Source organism: Monodon monoceros, unplaced genomic scaffold (assembly GCF_005190385.1).
Source record: "Monodon monoceros isolate NGI ecotype Baffin Bay Population unplaced genomic scaffold, NGI_Narwhal_1 Super_Scaffold_17, whole genome shotgun sequence".
NCBI lineage: Eukaryota > Metazoa > Chordata > Mammalia > Artiodactyla > Monodontidae > Monodon > Monodon monoceros.
In genome coordinates this window covers 25,690,887-25,705,976 of record NW_021703773.1, presented here as the reverse complement: position 1 = coordinate 25,705,976, position 15,090 = coordinate 25,690,887, and the positions used below count along the sequence as shown (strand labels likewise).

The window sequence follows — 15,090 nt, the reverse complement described above, 5'->3', positions numbered from 1 at the left end:
TGTGTCCTGTAAATGAATGGGAGAAGAACAACAACACAAACAAAGCAAGAGGTCTGTGGGGGAAACACACACATAGGCGATTCACAGAAGTACACAAAAGGTCAAAAAATGGTTTAAAATATGCCCATTCTGACTAGGAATCAGGAAAATGCAAATAAAACACAATAGTTTTCCTCCCTTGTTGCATTTGCAAAAAAAGTAGAAAGGTCATATTACTCTATTACTATATCATTGTGGAATTAGGGATCTGCATGTTCATTATACACTATTACTAGGAAACTTAAATAATAACACTCTTTGAAGGAAAGAAAAAGCAAGTCACAGAACAATGTGTGTCACGTATATGAGCATGTACACATAGGTAATTACAGACACACTCACAGTATATGCATAGAAAGTGACTGGAAATAGATATTCTAAAGTTATAGCTAAAATGCTTTCCTTTGGGGAGATTAGTAGGCTATCAGGGAGAATGAAGAGAGACTTTTTTAGCTCTCCATTTTATGGTGTTATTTGAATTCTTATTACCTGTTTTATTTTTGTATTAGAACTCTAATAATAAAAAAGTAAATACAATTCATGCTTATGACTACTAGAGAGTGTCCGAAGGCTACTAGCTACTGGACTAATGAAAAATTTGTAAAACTCGAGAATGTCATAAATATCAGTACTATACCAAAATATTTACTCCTTATTTAGACTTCTTTATTAACAGCAGTTGTACTAAGAACACTAAGTATGGTAAGGGCCTAACCCTTAAAATACTTCAGTGTTATTCACACATAACTGAACATCAATCAATATATCACTTAATCCAAAATTTGTGATAAGTTAATCATATGAGTAATTCTATTGAAATATTTGCATTATATACAAACGCACGGCTTCATTGGATGTGTTTGTGCAGTTTTAATTGTTCTTTTTGGACTAGAGCTAAAAATGGAATTTAGAAGTAGAGCACGTATCAGCTGCTCTCTTTTTTACAACTTGAATTTGAGGTAGGCCAGTTGAGCGTCTACTAAAATGAGGCTTCTCCAGTGATTTTCATTGCAAACTTTTCAGCCTGAGCTGGAGAGATTGAAAATGTAAAGTCCTCTGATCATGACTCCACCACTCTACAGAGGTGGGAAATGGCACCTAGTTCATCATAGAAGACACACCAGTCATCAAATTAGCTAGATTCTTGATTTGGTGAAGAAAACTGACAGGTAAAGTGAGAGTCTTATCCTGATCCTGACCCATCTGAGATTTTTCATTTTGACTTTGAATGGATTCTTCTCAAAAGAGAACAACATATACATGTTAAAATACTCTCTGTGTATTCTTGATTTAACACTGGCAACTTACTTTGTTTAAACATTTTAATAGCTATCCAAGATTATTTTCTACTTCTGTCTAGCCAGCAACCTGGGCGTTTCATTACCTGAGTCATCCTTATCCGCCAAGGCCAGGTTGCCCTCAGCCTTCAGCAGAATTCTTCTGGAATTGCTCCAAGTCGCCAGCACTACTAACTTTCCTGACATCCATTTCTCCTTATTTGCAGTTCCATAAAGTTTAACTTTAAAATGTATAATATAATCTAATCATATATAGTCTTAGTTCATTTGGACTGCTATAACCACATGCTACAGACTGAGAGGCTTATAAACAACAGAATTTATCTCTCACTGTTGTGGATGGTGGTACTCCAAGTTCAGGGTGCCAGCATGATTGACTTTTTGGGAGGGCCCTTCTTGGGTTGCAGACAGCCATCTTCTCAGTGAGTCATCTCATGGTGGAAGGGGCAGGGAAGCTCTGTGGGGCCTCTTTTATCAGGGTACTGATCCCATTAATGAGAGTTCAGCCCTCATGACCTGATCACATCAGAGGCCCCACCCCTGATACCATCACATCAGGCTTTTTGATTTCAGTGTGAGTTTCGAGGATACAAGCATTCAGACCATAGTATATACATATATACACATGCACATTTAATCATTTAATACAGTCTTCTCAGTTTAAATTCAAGCTCCTAGAGAATAGGAATTGAAGAACTCATCTAAAATACAACCCTTGGGCTGGGATTCCAGTGATGAGTAGAAGTTCCCAAAGTAGCCAACATGCGAAGAAGCATTCTAGGCAGAGGAAATGAGCAAACTCACCTGAGTTGATTGACATGGAACATTCTGCAAACTCCTGCAGGGTTAGTGAAGGAGAGTGAATGGAAAATGAAAAGAATGATCAGAAGGAAATTATCTAGGAGAAATGGTGTGGCAACAGACTGCAAAGGGCCTTCTGTGCTTTGCAGATATCTGAGATGCTGTTTGTTTTCCATAGAAAATGCATTTTATCTTGTGCATTTTATCTGTTGTTGTCTCCCAGTTTAAATTTATGTAAATTTGGAGTTTAACCTCTCTAATGAGATTGGTAACATAAACTATTTGCTTTGCTTATGCTTCATTGGAACCTATCTCAGCTAATAATAAATGTTTGATAAAAAGCTATTAATAAATCTGCAAACTTTGGGAGATTTTAGATTTTGATACGAGAGTTTTAGTCAGTCACGGTTGACGTTTTCATTTCACCTTAAGAACTGTTATTGTTGCCTTTGCAAATCGTAAGCAATCTCTTAAACCCCATGGGTTTTTATTGTGACAAATGATACATCAATAGCATATTTAAACCTTTAAAAATTCATAGCTCTCAGAAAGGAAAGAAGAAATCAGAATTATAATATTTCATATCACCCTGGAAAAAGGTAAACTCTATCAATATCTCTCACATCATAGCATTGCTGCATTTTTTTCTATTTATGCTTTAGATACTCAGGGTTTGAAGAAGCAAAGTGAACATTGCAATAAATTGACCTCCTTTTATTTGGTGAAAGACAAATGCAAGGAAAACTTTGGAAAAATTTCTTCATTAAATAAATATTTTTGTAAACTCTTTACCCTTTCCACAAGTATTTATTGGAAAACTACTGTATTTGTAGGCACACAGTTGACAAGTTCATAATCTATTAGAATAGACAGAAGAAAGACTTATTTTTTAAGTCATCCAATGAAGTAAATGCTTTATTAGACTCAGGAAAAATGATTGAGAATAAAGATAAAAAATTTGGAATCTTGAAAGGCTTTGAAGGCAGCTTTCCTGATGCATCTCTAATAGTAAGGTTGAGAGGAAAGAAAAGATTGAAAGTGAAGAAATAGTAAGAATCAGGCATAAAGGCATAAAGAGGGCCTGGAGGATTTGGAGGATAGAAATGTATTTGCTGAGAGTAGATGCTGATCAAAGGTAGTTCAGAGGCCTTTCATGCTAGTCCTGTGAGCACGGCCCCAATTCTGTGGGTGAGAGATTTGAGACTGCCCTGTTCTGTGTTCCTACAGGGGGGCCCCAGGGGTTTCTTTGAGGTGGAACTGAGGACAGTGGCAGGGCTGCTTCAACTGAACAGCTCTGATTATCCCCGTCTGTTATTGTAGGGTTCCCTGTAAGAGTTCTTTTGAGGAAAGGATTCCAGTATAAATGAATGAATGAATAAAATCAATGACTTCTGTAGGGCATGGGGAGTCCACGAATAATTTGAAATGTAAAGTAACCCCATTAAGTTTTTGCTTTAAGTAGAACTTTATAGTAGTTTAAGGAAGTAATGGGGAAAGAGAAAAGAAACAAATCCGACAGTGTACCGACCGTATGCTTTCTCGTGTCAATCTCTTCAAGGAAGAGACAAGAGTAAGGGAGCAGGAAATCAGACAAAAATGACCCGAAACACGCCAGTTACAGGGCGTTCCACAAGTGGGGAGCGGATGGAGGCGTCATCGTGGAGATGCGGCTGGTGGCAGGGGGAAGGGACCCAAGGGTGTCATTCTGAGATACTTAGCCAGCTGTCTGTAATTCCGCTGCGTTTGAGAAGGAAGTCAGGGCCGGAAACGTGAGTCTGCAAGCCGCCAGGTGTCCGGTTAGAGCAGGTGGCGCAGGGCAGCCAGTGTTTTCCAGGGAGAGAAGAGTCCGCCACGCCTGGGCCCTCCGCCCGCACCGCCGCCTCCGCGTGCGGGAGCCTCAGCTCCTGCCTCCTCCAGTCCAGGCGGCGCGGACGCTTACAAACAAGCATTAAAGCCACGTTGTTGGTTCTTTGAAGCAATGACTGCCTTGTTTGCAGACTTGAATTCATTGGAAGACTTTGTGCAGGATCCGAGACGGTGCCGGGTCAGGATGGGAATGATAGAAGTTGATAACTACAGAATCCATAGTGCGAGGGCTCTACTTAACAGAGCACTAGGAACCCAAGGACCTTACAGTAAATTGGCAGCCACTGCCCTGTCACAGAGCAAACTGTTAACACTGGGCTGACCCTGACCGTCTACCTTCCCTCCATCCTTTCATGGCTTACTCAGTGTTCATCATCCTGGGAGTGAACAACTGCGGGGTCGTGTGTCCATCACTCTGCTGCTTCGCCAGCCTCACCGTACTCTCATCACCTAGACTGCCTTTGAGTTTAGAGAACAAGATTCTTGTTCTTAGAATAAGTCATCCTTCGCTATATTTTTATAAATTATTTGCCTTGCCCACTAGAAAGTAAACTTTTGAAAAACAGGACTTGTTTGTCTTTCATAAGAATATCCCAGGTTTTAGTCTTTTTATCTACACCTGCATTCACAGTGTTGAGATGATGTCATCTTTCTACCCCTCGGTCAGACCTCTCTCATGGGATTGAGACTTGTGTATCCAGTTGCAACACCAACCATTCTACATGGATGTCTAGTAGGCCTCGAGCTCGTGTATCCAAAACTGAACTGATTTACTTTCAAAACCTGATTCTCCCAAAGTTTTTCTGCATCTTCAGTTTTTCACACTTAGCCTTAAAACCTCACAATCATCCCCAAATCTTCCTTTTTCTTCATGGCACCCACATCTCACTGACAAGAAAATCCTATTGGCTCTACCTTCCAAATATGGCCAGGTTCTGACCACTTCCCACCACCTCTGCTGCTGACGTTCTGGTCCAGAATCTTGTCTGTTGCACTCTCTGCCGCCCAGCCACATCCTCACACAGCGGCCTAGCGCTCAGGCTGAAGTCCGGGTTGGCCCGAGTCATCCTCTGTGCAGGAGCCTCGGGTGGACCTTCATCTCACTGAGACACATTTCAAGGCCTGGACGGGATCTGCCCCTTTAAACCTGGCTCCTCTGAGCCCTCCATCCTTACCCTCCCAGACCCGTCGCCCTCCCCCCAACCCAGCAGCCCACTCTAGCTCTGGGCCTTTGTCTTTGCTGTTTCCTCTCCTCCCAAGTTTTTCCCCAGATTATCAAGTACTTCCTTCTTCTGTCTCAAGTCCTTCTTCACAGGCCACTTCCTCAGTAAGGCTTCCCCCCGACCCCGTTTATGCTGCCCCCAACTCCACACCCATCTTAGAATATCCCGTTCTTTCCTTCTTAGATTTCTTCTCTGACATGCATCACCTTCCAACATGGTATAGACTCAGCTCTTCATATCATATTCTCTCTTCTTCAACTGGAATGTATACTCTGCCAGGGCAAAGACTTTTGTCCATTTTGCTCATAAATAGTGGGTGCTCAGTAACTATTTGTGAATAAACTAATTTTAAATGCTATGTTAATGTTACCATTTTCATAAGAAGATGAATCAATGTAATTTTAAGATGTGAACACTTTAAACTGTTAAATTATTCTAGAGCTCATTTTAAAAGTTTCTATTTTGCTAATTTTTACCTAGCTCTTCCCATTTGGTTTGCATATTCAAAGATATTATGTTTCCTTAAAATTCCACACTGACTGAGGATGATGAGAAAAGTCACGTCTTCTACAAATTAGCTAATTCTTTTGCAAGTATTATTCGTGGACCTAGCTTTTATAACACACGGTTCAGGATGTTCATATTGCAGCAGACCCTTGAACGATGCAGGGATTAGGGGCCCAGAGGACCTGGAGACTGAATCACAGCTGAACCTGAGTCACCTTTCCTACCCCCAGCCTCCCCCTGTACTGATTCCATCAGCTTTGATTCCTTTTTCAGTTCAGCTCTAACATTCTGAAAAGCTTGATAGGACTTAAGATATGAAAGAAAAGACAAACATCCACTATTCAAATGTTTGCAAAATTAAGGCATATAGAATTTATTCAAATTTTAAATTATTGATATATTAAAGCTCTAATAATAATTATCATTAGCTAACACCTTGGGTATTTGATACATATGGGGCCCTGTAAATTGTGTTCTACAAAGGCAATCATTATAAACACCTACCCTAAGAGATGGCTTTTAACACTATTTTCACTTTCAAGATAAGACACCTGTAAAGGAGGGAGGGCAAGCCACTTGCCAAAGATCACAGAGCCAGAGACTCATCAGCATCTGAACACATTGCTTTCCGACATCAGGGTCTGAGCGCTTAAACCTCCATATTGCACTGATTCCCTAAATGTCGTGACTTTCCCCTTCGAGTGATTATGTATAACTTTCTTTTTCTTCCTTCAAAAATGAGTCTCTGAGGCATATTGAAAAGGGCATATATTGATGTGAAGGATTTAAACTTAATGAAGTGCTACTGAGAAGACCAGCAGCTCTAGAGAAATGGAATCAATAAGGTATAGATAGAGATGCAGATATAGATATAGGTATATAGATAGATTTATTATAAGGAAGTGGCTCACGTGATTATAGAGGCTTTCAAGTCCCAAGATCTGTAGTCAGCCAGTTGGGGCCCAGGGAGGCCAATGGTGTAAATTCCAGTTTGAAGTCCAGCAGCCTCAAGACTCAGAATGAGCTGATGCTTCAATTCTAGTCTGAAGATAGGAATGAAGATGATGTCCCAGTTTGAAAGCCATCAGGCAAGACGTGTTCCATCTTAGTTTTGAGATGTTCAGCCTTTCTGACCTCTTCAGGCCTTCAGCCTGTTGGACGAGGCCCACCCCCACTGGGGAGGGCAACCTGCTCTCCTCAGTCCACCTTTTCCAGTGTTCATCTCATCCAGGAGCATCCTCACAGACATACCCAGAATAATGTCGGATCAAACGTCTGGGCATCCTGTGGCCCAGTCAAGTTGACACATAAAATTAACTGCCACAGGAGGGTTCTTCTTCAGCTGTTTTACCTTAGCCTGTCTGATTTTTCCAGGTTTTGTACTGTTTAGGACACTGTATATCAACCGGCATATTTCAAGTAAAATAAAGTTGTTGTTCCATTTTATTTTACATGGAGGTGATCTTAAATATTCTTTTAGTCTTTGTGTAAATTAAATGGCACTTTAAAAGTATTTTGTGTAGCAATCATTGTGAAACTTTAATACTACAATGATATTTCCTTATTATTTTAAGCCCTCTGTGGAGGATACATCCATGGAAAGAGTGGAACAGTTCTTTCTCCTGGGTTTCCAGATTTTTACCCAAACTCTCTAAACTGTACATGGACCATTGAGGTGTCTCATGGAAAGGGTAAGGATATTACGTAGATTTCAAATATACAAAATAACTAGATACAAACATGGGAAGAAAGAAAAAAATATTCATGTGTGAACAAATAAGATAACTAATTTCCTCATGTATATTTTGATTGCTAATTTTGATTTTTAATAAGATTTTAGAAGAAAAATCGTCTTTAAATTATTGGTGCTTTCAAGCAGAAGTAGATTTCTTGTCTTATTCTGTATTGATCAGATGACTTGAATTTATGCTTGTGAACATAAGCTTGAAAATTAGGTGTAATGGTAAGGAAAAGAGGCATGCATTAAATAAAATATGACTAGTGCTTAAATAAAGGGAAATAAGAAATTATCTAAGCGTCTCATTTCTATGATAAATCTAGGATACATTTTTATACTTGGCTTGTGTTCTAAGTGTACCCAGTATTATTACATATAATGGATAATTTATCTTCACATAATCCAGTGTTGATTTATGGAGTAGATTTCATTATCCTCATTTTATAAACAAGTGGAGTGAAAACCAGAAACATTTGAATTTTGTGTAAGAAATACAGTTTATAGACATTGGATTTGGGACTATACTCTGAGTCTTTTTCGTATGAGTAAACTTGTCATTTTCAAGAAGATAATTTGGAATTTTTCTCACATAAACATTATGTAGATTTTGTCTTTCCGCTTAAATTTGAGCTCAACTTAATGTTAAATTGACATGTTTTATTATATACGCTATCTTACACTCCACCATCATGAATACATGTTAAGAAAAACTTGGCCTTGAAGGAAATTAAGAATAAACAAATAATGAGCAACCAAGGTTTTGTCATCATGAAAATAAGTATTTGTATTAAAAAGGACCTAGTCATGGTTAAATTTATTCATTATGTATAGGAATTCAGAAATAATACTTTGCGGGTATAGTTACAATGAGAACACATGCACAAAGGATCACATAAAATATCATTTCAAGATGGTCTTTGCTCACTTGTGTAAGTTTCAGTATTAGACCTCCAAGCCTAGATTTTCTAAAGGACACGTGTTTACTATAAATGGGAAAGTGATCTTGTCCTTCGCTCCTCAGGGGCAAATGCTTTCCCTAAGGGGCTGCACACAGTCCATTGTGACCCTCCTGCTGAGTTTTATTATGCATTTATATCTGGACCTGTTGATACAGCTGTCTCTACATCCCTGTGTCTAACCTTTATCTGTATCTGTACTTACATATGTTGAAGCATTTGTTTTTTTCTGTTTATTCCTTCTTCTACCCATTCTCTGTATTTTTCTTTCAAACCTCAAAATTAAGGTTGCATTTTAAGATTTTCTTTTGATTCAAGACTTTTATGTCTCTAAGCCCAGAAGAAATTCTTTTCCCCAACTGTTAACTCTGCCAATGTCCCCCTTTGCCCCCCTCTCTCCCTCTCTCTGTCTCTCTCTCATCTCTCTCTTTCTGTCTCTCTCTCTGTGTCTCTCTCACTACCTCCATCTCTCTGTCTCTCAGGGGTTCAGATGATCTTCCACACCTTCCACCTGGAGAGCTCCCACGACTACTTACTCATCACAGAGGACGGGAGTTTCTCGGAGCCAGTGGCCAGGCTCACAGGGTCGGTGCTGCCCCATACCATTAAGGCAGGTTTGTTTGGAAACTTCACCGCCCAGCTTCGGTTTATATCAGACTTTTCGATTTCCTACGAGGGCTTCAATATCACATTTTCAGGTATGTTGGGGTCTTCTCTGGCAATACTTGTACTGTTTGTGTGAGCGAGTGTGTGTGTGTGTTTACACGTAAACGGCCAACCATTGAGAAGCTCTAGTTGGGTGGAGGAGGAGTTGAGATGCAAGGGCAGCAGCCTGGCGTCCACAAGACACCATGCCTCACATTGACTGTAAATTCTCATCCCCCCAAATTTGCTAATATCACTATCTCTTCAGTCTCTCTTGTTATCAGTTCTATCAAAATCTCTGAGGAAGCTGTCCTTGTTGGGAGACATACTCAGAATTAGCTGTGGTCTGATTATTTTGAATCCTACCTTCCAGGAGATGCCATACTTGTACTGAGAACCACCTTTAGAGTGAAAAAAAGTATGAACACATGCAGTCGAGGATGAGCTTCTTATTGACTTTAATGCCATCATACATGGCAGCAAAATGATACTCCAAAATTAAGAAACATTTTCACTTTTAATTATAAAACATAGATAATATTTGTGAGGGATTTATGTTGTTTCAGGCATTATTTGTATGGGTTAAATTGTTTAATTTGAATGATGCTAAGAATGGTATTAAGATATTTCTTTGTTAATTCCATGACTCCCAGCACACAGCTACAAGCTACACAGCTACAAGGAGTCTTTTGATTACAAAAGTCAGAGTGCAACTCTGAAGCTGACTCCTTTCGTAAACTCCCTAAAAAACAAGCAAGCAAACAACAGAAACAACAAAACACACTTTTCTGGGTCTTTGTAGCTCTTTGGGGCAGTTTTAAAATATTTTTAAATATTAAGACTAAACTGGCATCACTTTTTGAACATGCAGAACAATTCATTTGGTCAAAACCAGTAGAAGACAATCTATAAAGCTTACACAAGGAATCGCTTTCATCAAGACTGTGTCACACACATGCTCAGACAGTCTTTTTAAAGGCAAAATACACCTTTGATTGCAAAGCTGATTCTAAAGGAAACGTATTCTTTAGATATGCTAAAGGAATCATTTCATCTGCAGGCACGTTGCCTTGAAACTGGACTGTGAACAATTGCCAGTGACGCTAACACAATGGAGTTTATTCTTTGTGCCCAAATAAGTAACCACTTTATTATGCAACTGAAGCATTTGCCCTTTTGGAGACTGTTCTCATATCTGTACAAAATCAGTATGCTGTTATATCCGGATTTTTTTCCTTGTTAGTCCAGTTTATTTCTGTCTTTTCTGGAAGGTTTATTAAAGGGTCATTTCTCAGTTATGTCTCCCAGTCAGTGTCGCCGTAGATACTAATGGAAATATGGGGGGAAAGGGCTCCTTATTCAAGTATGTTTAGGTCGAGCCGTCCACCCTCCCTGGTCTATCTTGAGTGTCCGCTACTGACTGCTCTCTGTGCACACTTACTATTCCAGCCTTCCTTCTCCATGCCTCCTATGATACTACTTTTTGCTTTTGTTTTTGTTTTTGCGGTACGCGGGCCTCTCACTGTTGTGGCCTCTCCCGTTGCGGAGCACAGGCTCCGGACGCGCAGGCTCAGTGGCCACGGCTCACGGGCCCAGCCGCTCCGTGGCATGTGGGATCTTCCCGGACCGGGGCACGAACCCGTGTCGCCTGCATCGGCAGGCGGACTCTCAACCACTGCGCCACCGGGGAAGCCCTGATACTACTTTTTGAATGCCAACTTTCTGTGAATTCACATAGTTTCCTGGTCATTCTCTTCAAAAGATAAGAATCTGGACAACTTAGTGGCTTTACAGATGTGGTTTCCTCTTCATTCAACACCCTTCTTCAGGGACTTCCCTGGTGGCATAGTGGATAAGACTCCACGCTCCCAATGCAGGGGGCCCAAGTTTGATCCCTGGTCAGGGAACTAGATCCCACATGCGTGCTACAACTAAGAGTTCACATGCCACAACTAAGGAGCCCGCCTGCCTCAACTAAGACCCCACGCAACCAAATAAATAAATAAAATATTAAAAACACGAACCCTTTTTCATTCCTCACTAGGCAAAACCGCATGCAGATCAAGCACTGTCTGTTGCTCGCAGTCATCTCCTCTTCCTTGAGCAGAATTGTGTTCCTCCTGCCTTCCCGTAACACTGTTTATATACCAAAATGGTGTGTCTTTCAACATTATCTTTCCATATTTGTATCCTTCACTGTACAGTGAAGATCTATTCATGTGTCTTCTCCCGTTGTTGCACCATCAGTGCCTGGGAAAGAGTACAGAGTGCTCATTCTTTTATTTAGTTATTTATTTTTAATTCAGTGAGTGTTTGCTGAGCACCTACAAGGTACCAAGAATTATTCTAGGCCCTGGAGACACAGTAGGGAATAAAACAAAGGGCCTGCCTTCATAGAGCCTGTAATCCAGTAGGGGAGATAGTAACAGGGGATGCTATCAGAAAGAATAAAACAGTGAAGGAGTTAAAAGATGCTGATGTGTAGAGAATTGCCACGGTAGGTCTATCTGATAAGCTGACGCTTGATTTCAAAGAAGTCAAAGAGCAGGCCAGGCTGCTATAGGGGATGTGGTCCTCAGAAGAAGCAAGAGCAGCAGTGGGAGTGTGCGGGCAAGTTTAGGGTTAAAGAATGAGGTCGCTGTGGTCAGAGCCCGGTAATTGAGAAGGTCATATAAGTACCTTGGCTGTGAATTGTGTTATGCAAAGCCATTGGAGGGATTTGAACAGGGATGGACATGATCTGACCATTTTCAAAACTCATTCTAAGTAACATCCAACGTTAACACAGGATCTTAGGTAAGATGCTGTTACACAGTAAGCCCCACAGGAGACAGCAGAAGCTGAGGCTGCGGGGTTGGTGCTGGAGTGAAGTGGACCAGGTCAGCTGGGATCGAATGTGTCTGAAATACAGACAGGGGTCAAGGTCTTCGTCTCTGTGAATGAGGATGCCACGCTTCACGTGGCAAACACGGGGACTGAAGCAGGTTTGGGAGGAAAAATATAAAATTTTGCTTTGGGAAATTGTAGGTATATATCCAAGAGGGGTTGTCAAGAGTCTTGAGTTCACAGAGAGGGTCAAGTCAGGAAAAAAATAATTGAAGTTCATCAATAAATACACAAAATTTAAAGACGTGGGGCTGGGTAAGCTGAGAAATGAGTGTAGCTACACAGAAAGAAGGTACTAGGTTTTAGCTGGGGCAGGACATTTTGGTGCAAAGATGAGGACTATTCAAATCATGGACTGAGAAGGTGGGACTCTGAGCTAGGAGGAGAGAAGGGATAACCCTCCAAGGAGGAAGAGGGCTTCCACTGTGTAAGTAGGAGGAGGCAAGGCTTGGTGAGCGGGCTCACAGGGGGAGGCCGCGGTGGCTCTGGTCTGGAAGCGAGCCCGCTGGTGGGTGGAGAGGGACCGGGAAGAGGTGCCGTGGAAATAGAACGTGGAGCGCCTCTGAGGAGCTGGTGCCGGGGGTGCCCCACCAGGCGTGGCGGCTGTGGTCGTCGTGAGGTCATGAGAGTGGTTTTTATTCGGTGGATTGCTGTGTTGCATTCTTATAATGGGCCCTGGAACACATGTCTGTGTGCTCATGGGAATGAGACTAGAGAATTGATGAAGAAAAATAGAGTAAGTTCTAAGAACAAAATCTTTGAGTCAGGGAACTTGGAATCCTGAGGGCAATACATTTTTCTTCTGCTGGATGCCTAACTGGAAACATATGCTGTGCAAATACACACTGTGTAATAGCCCATAAGTGACAGTTGACACAAGAGGACCTTTATGTGACCTTGTGTGGGAGGGTGGAACTAATCCACACCTCTAATCTCACGGTGTTGGATCAGGCTTCCTATTTCAGTAGGTATTTTTCAGAGGACATCAGTCAAAATATGAAATAAAAATATACACAAAGAACCATACGATTACAGTGTTTTTCTCTATAATACAATAGATCTAGCACAAATAATAGCAAACTGTTCTCTTATTTGGCAAGAGTTTTCAATTGCTTTTAAAGAAATGACAGCAAAGATGTGATTCGAGTTGAGAGTATATAGTCTATTAGGAGGAGAATGACTTCTGTCAGATGAAGATAAAGTTCCCTGGATTGTGACAGCTTTATTTTACTATTTCCTAGAAAGTCTACCATTATGTTTTGGTATGACAAATAAATATTTGTTGAGTTGAATTGAATGATATTACCTTTTTTTTTTTCCTTGCTGGGTCATACTAAAGATAGGTCAAATTAATGAGTATATCTCCAGAGTGGTGAGAGTAGTTTGAATATGTTAGGGATCCAGAATAGAGTTTTTACCTAAATGAAAAACAGGATAAAGACAATGTAGAAAGCGTGGAGCTCAGATGTTGACCAATAAGTTGGGTGAGATGAGGGAAAAACTGGAGCAGAGATTTCCTCTTCATACGGGGTTGGGATGCCAGTGATGAAACTTGTGGATGATGGGAATAGAAAAGATGGATTAAAATTGAGAAATATTGGGGGAGATGATGGTTTGGATTTAATATGTTCCTTGAGAATACAGAATCCACACTTTAGAGTCAGAACTTGAAAGATAGTAGTTGGAAATCAGAAAGCAAAGGCAATATCTTTTCAGATGAACTAGCACAGTTTCCCCACCACCATAGGAAAAACTTTCGTCTCCCACTCATTGCAATAATGCTCATCCTTTAATTGACGCTTTAACCTCTTTGAAGCTCTTTCCACCATTCAGACCCCTAATGGTGGCCCACTGTTTGATCCTGTTTGAGTAAACACTGGGCATTACACGCTGAGAACACAGCAAGAAGGATCAACAACACACTGAATGATGGCCCATGAGACCCATGACAACCAGAGTGCAGTTGTACCCATATATAGAGATTTGAAAGAGTTGGTACTAAAGAATGAGACAAATACAAAATGCTGTTATTAGTACTGTTATTTTGGACATTTAATCCCCAAATGCAGCAATACACCAGTCATTATTCTTTTTTTTCTTTTTAACTAAATTTAGCACTTTCTTCCTGGGTAGTTTACAGAAATTTCTAGCAGGATCCAGAATATTTTTCATTATGCATCAATAAAACATGGTTTATAAATTGAAAAATAGACGGGAAAAGGTTTTGCTATTCCATACTGAGGTGTATTTTAGGGGTGAAATTGGTTATGATAATCTTTCCGCCCTGTGAAAAAACCCTGTGATACTGCTTTTAGTTTGTTCTCCATTGGGTCTTGTTTATCCAAAGCACCTTTAAGAGGACAGTAACTGATTTTAGCAATTAGGCGTATCACTAAAATAATTTCGTACTGTTAAAGTGACAGTTTTGAGTGGATCATGTTATTATAATGTTATACATTTATTTTTAAAAATACTATATTCCATTTGTCAGAAAACTCACAGTACAAAGGAAGACAACCCGTATGACAGTTACAGCAGAGCCTGGGGGGGAAATATATATATATGTTTATTTTTTAAGTAATAGCACCTTTTTATTCTTGCTAAATAATTTTTGAGTATTTAGCCGGGTTCCCACGAGTGCACTCTGTCTCTTCATGTCTCAGAATATGACCTCGAGCCTTGTGACGATCCTGGCGTCCCTGCCTTCAGCAGGAGAATCGGTTTTCACTTCGGAGTTGGAGACTCTCTGACGTTTTCGTGCTTCCCAGGTTATCGCTTAGAAGGCGCAACCAAGCTCACGTGCCTGGGCGGGGGTCGTCGTGTATGGAGCGCATCTCTGCCAAGGTGTGTGGGTAGGTGGTCACGTGCTTTCATTTCATTCCCCCGGGGGGCAGGGCGGTGCGGTCAGCGGTCAGCGTGAAGGAACCTGCCGGCAAGGGAGGACAGGAGGCCGGCCCTGGGCGGGCGCTCCGCTCCCCGGGGAAGCGGAGGAGGGGCCTCTCTGGGCTGTGGTTACCTCATCGGTGAAGCCAGCCCCTTTCAGCCCCAAGACGCCCTGGCTGAAGAGGAGTGAAACTGAAGCATGTGTCAAGCATATTTATGGAGAAGAAAAAAAAAAAAAAAAAAAAAAA

At 40.9% G+C, this 15,090-nt stretch overlaps 1 protein-coding gene across 1 annotated transcript in view; it reads left to right on the top strand.

Moving 5' to 3' along the window:
* CSMD1 (CUB and Sushi multiple domains 1) overlaps positions 1 to 15,090 on the top strand; it is a 1,429,265-nt gene that overhangs the window by 1,115,577 nt on the left and 298,598 nt on the right. Inside the window, exons 19-21 of the mRNA XM_029226263.1 lie at positions 7,309 to 7,425; positions 8,911 to 9,126; positions 14,623 to 14,811. Of these exons, the coding sequence (XP_029082096.1) occupies positions 7,309 to 7,425; positions 8,911 to 9,126; positions 14,623 to 14,811 (522 nt within the window). The remainder of the gene's footprint in view (positions 1 to 7,308; positions 7,426 to 8,910; positions 9,127 to 14,622; positions 14,812 to 15,090) is intronic.